This window comes from Bubalus bubalis, chromosome 6, assembly GCF_019923935.1.
Source record: "Bubalus bubalis isolate 160015118507 breed Murrah chromosome 6, NDDB_SH_1, whole genome shotgun sequence".
Lineage (NCBI taxonomy): Eukaryota > Metazoa > Chordata > Mammalia > Artiodactyla > Bovidae > Bubalus > Bubalus bubalis.
In genome coordinates, this window is record NC_059162.1 from 34,571,592 (window position 1) to 34,577,591 (window position 6,000).

The 6,000-nt window shown below is 36.1% G+C and overlaps 1 protein-coding gene across 10 annotated transcripts in view; it reads left to right on the forward strand.

Moving 5' to 3' along the window:
* WDR47 (WD repeat domain 47) overlaps window positions 1-5,704 on the forward strand; it is a 96,982-nt gene extending 91,278 nt beyond the window's left edge. For all 10 annotated transcript variants that reach the window (XM_044944605.2, XM_044944606.2, XM_044944607.2 and 7 more), the window contains 2 exons: window positions 2,437-2,655; window positions 4,351-5,704. In XM_044944605.2, coding sequence (XP_044800540.1) covers window positions 2,437-2,655; window positions 4,351-4,493 — 362 coding nt within the window. In that variant the 3' untranslated portion in view covers window positions 4,494-5,704. The remainder of the gene's footprint in view (window positions 1-2,436; window positions 2,656-4,350) is intronic.
* The last annotated feature ends 296 nt before the right edge of the window (window positions 5,705-6,000 follow it).

Genomic DNA, 6,000 nt, shown 5'->3' on the forward strand with positions numbered 1-6,000 from the left:
TACTTGGTATTTTATTGAGTAAATTCTTACTTTAAATTTACTTTAAATTCTTAAATTCCTTCATCTGTTATTCTATTTGTAAAAATAATATTCAACTAAGGAAACCAAGACCCAGGGAGATTAAATATCATGCCCTAATTATTCTGTTAGCAGGGCATTTTAGAACTCAGACCTTTTAAAAGAACATTTTTAAATGCATACATATGGCAGAAATTGAACAAAAGGTTATAGATCATTGTCTTCTTACTCCCATTTCTTGGTGTCTTCCCCTAAGGGACCAGTTTCTTATTTATTATTCTAGAAATACCCTGTAAGCATATAACCAAAATGTTTGTGTATATTATAATTTCCCTTCTCCTTTAAACACACATATACACAGACACAAATTGTAGCATATTTGCCTTACTTTTTTAACTTAACAAGGATTGCTCCATATAAACTGAGGTTACTGCTCTTTGTGTTATATAGATCACCTTTTAAAATACTGGTATCTTAAGAGTGACACAGTATTCTGCCATTATTTTTATTTTAGAGTCCCTTTTCTGCCTTTCTATTTTTTAATAGCAATTCTAAGGTACGTTTCCAAGTGAAAACGCCTGTCTTTCATTCTTAATTTTTTTGTTTTCTTTGGGAAAATGCTTTTTCCTCTCAGCTTTCATGGACATTGTTCTGTACTTTGAATCAACTCAGATATGTTCTTCCACTTGTCTGCTTATGGTCAAGTGCTACTCATATTTGGTCTCAGCTCTTTCTAGCACCTAGCCAGAAAAGTCTTCTTTGCCTTAATTGGGACCTTACTGTTATTTCTGTCTTTGAACTTCATTTATTTCCTTTAGACTTCATTTATTTCCTTTATCAGTACTTAAGATTATATATTTGTGTGTGGTCTCCTTCAATACAAATAGATTTTAAGTTTCACAAAGGCAGCAGTCATATATATTTTATTTCTCAGGGTAGATTTAGCACCTACCATAGTGCCTGGCCCAAAGCAGTAGTGTTATAATAACTGTTGAATAAATGAACCTAGATTTCCGTTGTCACCACAAACTTTGCATGTGTAAAGCTAAACTCGTTATATCCTCTCTTCTTCCCGTTTTCTCTGTTTTTGATAATGGTTCTCTTATTTCCTTATGCATCTAAATTTGAAATCTGGGGCTCATTTTTGACTTCTTTTTTTTTTGCCCCCAGTCAGGCAGTTAATTGCCAAGACTATTGATTCTTTATTGAGTTTTTTCCTGAAATCTGTGTGTCAACATTCAGGCCCTATTTACTTGATTATTTTGCTATTCTATCTTATCTTCCAGTGGGTTCCCTTCTGTAGTCTGTCCATTTTAATTTGATACACACTTTCACATAGATTAATCTTCCTAGAGCACTCCTTGGGTCATGTAAGTCTCTTGCTGAGAAACCTGCAGTGATGTTGTACTCTGTACAGGAACAAGCTCACACCCTACAGTTTGGCTTTCAAGATGCTTGACAGGTTTAGCCCTAACCTGCCTTTATGTCTTAGCTACAAGCTACCTTTTATGTTAACGTGTTAAATCAAGTAACTCCAGCCAAACTAAACTACCTATCCTTAAATGTTTTTATTATTTTCCTTTAAACATCTTCTCATGTAACTGTTCCTGATAGCCTCTTTTCTCTATCAAAAATTCAAGCAAAGATTATTTTTAATTACATGTATGTGTAATCATGTAAATGCATTCTCTCTTATTTATACTGTTTACTGTTCTTCAGGATCTGACTTAGGTCCCCTTTTTCTGTGACGTCTTCCCAGGCCACTTTGGTCTACAGTAGTGTGTGTCAACCTTATTTTCATTATTGCTTCCCCTAAGGGGAAAAACAAAATTATTTTTTTCCTAACAAGAGAAATTAAATACTAAGGAATGAGATTTTGGTTTGGTAGGGCTAAACTTTGAAGGGTTCCAAACCCTTGTTAACATTTAGGATTTTTTTGCACCCCCTTGGAGGCATTGTTGTGTGGCCTAAAGGGTCTGACCTGTGGACTCAGAGCTTATTTTTTGTTCAGTTCCTGTTGGTAGTTAATTATGTGTTGCTTAGAGATATTTTCCGCACTGTGTCCTAAAACATTTTGTTAATCTTTTGTTCCCAGCTAGACTCTGAGCTAGGCATAGGAGAATTCTGGACACTTAACCAGCAGTGGGGCATTGGGAAAAGTGGCTCATCTGTTGCACTATAGGTAATGCTCCAGGGGGTTCTCCCAGAGGACCAAAAAAAAATCTTTCTCATTTTTCACAGAATCTTGCTTCTAAGGATGCAAGTATTTATCAGTTGATTATTGGATTCTTCTATAACTGAACAGTATTAACAAGCTTATAAAATCTTTAGTGTATGCTTCAGTGAAAATAAATAGCTGTTGAAGTTTAACTGTATTGATTTTTGCATATTGAAACTTTCATTCCTCCTGCTCTACAGGCAGTGCAGTGGCATCTGTAGCTGTAGATCCCAGTGGCCGTCTTTTAGCCACAGGACAAGAAGATTCCAGCTGCATGTTATATGACATAAGAGGAGGAAGAATGGTGCAAAGTTACCACCCTCATTCCAGTGATGTTCGCTCTGTCCGATTCTCTCCTGGAGCTCACTACTTGCTAACAGGATCCTATGACATGAAAATAAAGGTGACAGACCTACAAGGTGATGGAAGTTGCTCTCCCCCCTTTTTTTTAGTCTTTCCTATTGTATTTGGGGTCTTTCTTTTATGTTAATCTAGTGTAATTGACTATACATCATTTTCAGGTTTCAGTTTTATAGCTTTTATGAGCAAATTACTTGGTAATGTATTGTGACAAATTACTAAACCAAGTGAATAGTCTTATTTTTATTGTTAAATGGTTTCTAAACTATTTAAAAGAATCAACATTTATTATATTGGATCATTTTGAGATCAATGATAGTAAATGTTAAAATATACATTTATGTACCCCTATTTACTCCTACTTTAAAATACTTAGGGTATTAATATAATCTGTATATTTCCAGTATCTAGTTTTGTTTTTAAACATACATTAAGCAGGTGTTTATTGTATACCAACTAGGGACAGATAGAGAGATGAATAAGACAGGTAACTTTCTTACAGATGGAGCTTACACTTTAGAGGCCAATAAAAAGCAAACTAATAAACAGTGTAATTTTAGGTATTGGCTAGTGCTATTAAAAAATTATCAAGGTTAGAGAAAGTAACAAGGTAGACAGGGGAAACCTATGCTAGACAGGCTAGAGCAGGTCTCACCAAGAAGTGCCATTTGCACAGAGACCTGATGAGAAGAACAAGCCATGCCAGGACCCTAGGAGCAGACCATAGGTCAAGGTGCTGAAGCAGGAATGGGTTTGGTTTAATCATGACACTACAGGAAACCAGTGTGGCTGGAATTTAGTGAACCAAAGGAAAGAGAGGCAGGAGAATAAATCAGAGGCAGGGTTTTGTAGGCATTTTAAAAAGCAGAATAAGAATCCTTTGGAAGATTTAAAACGGAGTGATATGGTCTGAAATTTTAAAAAATAATTTTGAGTTATAGGGACAGTGGCTTATAAGTATAAATATTAGTGAGAAAGCAACTGGACCAGTTCCATGGTGGCTTGGACTAGGGTTGTAGAGGGGGAAGTGTAATAGTAAGAAGTGACTGAATTAGGAATGTATTTTAATTTGTTTCCGTTAGATTTGGGCAGGGAGGGAAAAAAGCAATCAGTGCTGATTCCTAGGTTTTTGGCACGAGCAAAGCAGATGGTACCATTAATTGAGATGAGGAAGACAGGTAGGGAGAGAGACAGGTTTAGGCAAGAAAATCAAGAGTTTGCTTTTAGCAAGTTAAACTTAAGATGACTGGTAAGGCAATCAAATGAGATGTCAAATAGGTACTTGTATACTAGCCTGAAGCTCAGGTGAGAAGTCAAGGTTGGTGATGAAATATGCATGGATGGTGTAAGTATCTAAATGGCTATGGTAGCATGGTACTGGATGAAATTTCATAGCAGGTGAGGTAGAAAGAAAACAAATTTGAAAGCTGACTGCTGGGATTCACCAGAATTTAAGTCAGGAAGAAGAGGGCAGTCATCAAAGGAGACTGGGGTGTAGGGGCACTGAAGTCGAGGAGATAGGAAGAGAGAGAGAGTTTCAGGGAGACAGTGGCAGCTGTGCCATGTTGCTGTGTAGGTGTTACCAAATACTGCTCATGTAATTAGGTCTTCAGTAATTCAAACTGTTTAAACTTTTCAGTGTACTATATTAATGTGTTAGGCTTTTATATACTGTAGTGTCTTAAAGTAATAGGAGGCCTATGAAATCTATACATATTCTGTAATGTAAATCAAATCTCTTTTCTTTAATTTAGGAGACCTCACCAAACAGCTTCCTATAATGGTGGTGGGGGAACACAAAGACAAAGTGATTCAGTGCAGATGGCACACCCAGGATCTTTCCTTCCTGTCATCCTCTGCAGACAGAACTGTAACCCTCTGGACTTACAATGGATAGAATACAGCCACTGTCAATCTATGCAGTGAAAGCAGAGACTTAAGACTACTGAGTTGTGAACATTACGAAGCTGAAGAACATGGGTTGACCTGGAAAGTGGCTTAGCACGAGGAAGCCCCTTATTACCATGTACCCCTGTGATAGGAGCTGTTGGGTGGTGTTATTCTGCAGTGCTTTGAGTCTTCCATGTGAGCTCGTGCTGCTGTGACCTGCTGTATGTAGTCTTGTTGCCAAAGTCTGCGGAAGAGCTCTTATGTTGTCAGTGTGCACTCAAAATCAAGGTGGATGATGTGTGTTCGGTTTAGTATTAAATGCATTCCTTGATCTTTGCCTAAATAACAGTTTTATATACATACTGAAACTGAACTATACCTTAAGCATATTACTACATGTAATGCAACCAAGTTCTACACAGATTAAACATAGGTATTCAGAAATTACTTTTGCTTTTCTCACAACCCCTGAGGATACTGTATCACTTTTCAGCTAGAGGTCAGAATTTTATGTCTCTCCAGAGTTACATTGTTACTTTAACCAAGGATCATTATGGAGTTTTAAAATGGATGGAAAACTGCTTCTTAGTGCATTATGTGGTATAGGCCTTTTCTTTTTTCTTAAACCCAGGGATATAATTTTTACTTTGTCATATTATTTTGTTTCAGGCTTAAAAGGTAAACGTGTTTGCTTCAGAAACTTGTTCATTTCAATTTTTTGAATGCAACAAGATACCTCCCTTCTAAACTGCACTGTAGGCAGAGCAGCAGCGTTATGTGATGCAGAACTTGATGGTACAGTAAATTTACTGGCTAGCATTTTTCCTCTTAAAAATTTAAAACTTTGCCATAGACTATAGCATGGCTTGAAATGCTATGTCTGCATGATAATTTAAAATGGGAAATTTAAAAATTGCACTCCAAAAGCTTATTTGGACTTTTTTTTCTTGCACTGTTTTGTGTAATTCAGAATAATGGTTTTATTTCTATGGTATTGTAGATCCTAACATTTATGTACCTTTATTTTCATATTGTACAGTAATTTACTTTAAATTATTAAATAGGCTATTTATTTTAAATGCATTTGAGTTGGTTCTAATTATTGAACTGTCTGTGCACTGTATGTAGCAAGCATTTTTAATCTATTGTATACAAGTGGAAAAGGTATTAGAAGTGTAACTGTGCTATTATTTCAATAAAGACCTCTTCACACCTAAACTATTCCTGTCTCTCAGTGTCTCTGGTTTTAAGTCTAGAATGCTGTTTCTCCAGTTTACTCGGCCACTTTTGTGTCTTCTCTTTTATTCACTATCTAGAGAACTTTCTACCCTGAATATACTGTGAAAGTTGATTAATAAAAGCCAGGCAAAATGTATAAATTCTAAGTTAGATTGCAGCTACATTGAATTGAGTACTTTAGAAACGAAATCTGATTAGTTTGTGGCTATTCAATAGTACCGTTTTCCTACCTCTCAGGTATGCAGAAGAGAATTTTGCTAAAAACAGGCCAGTCT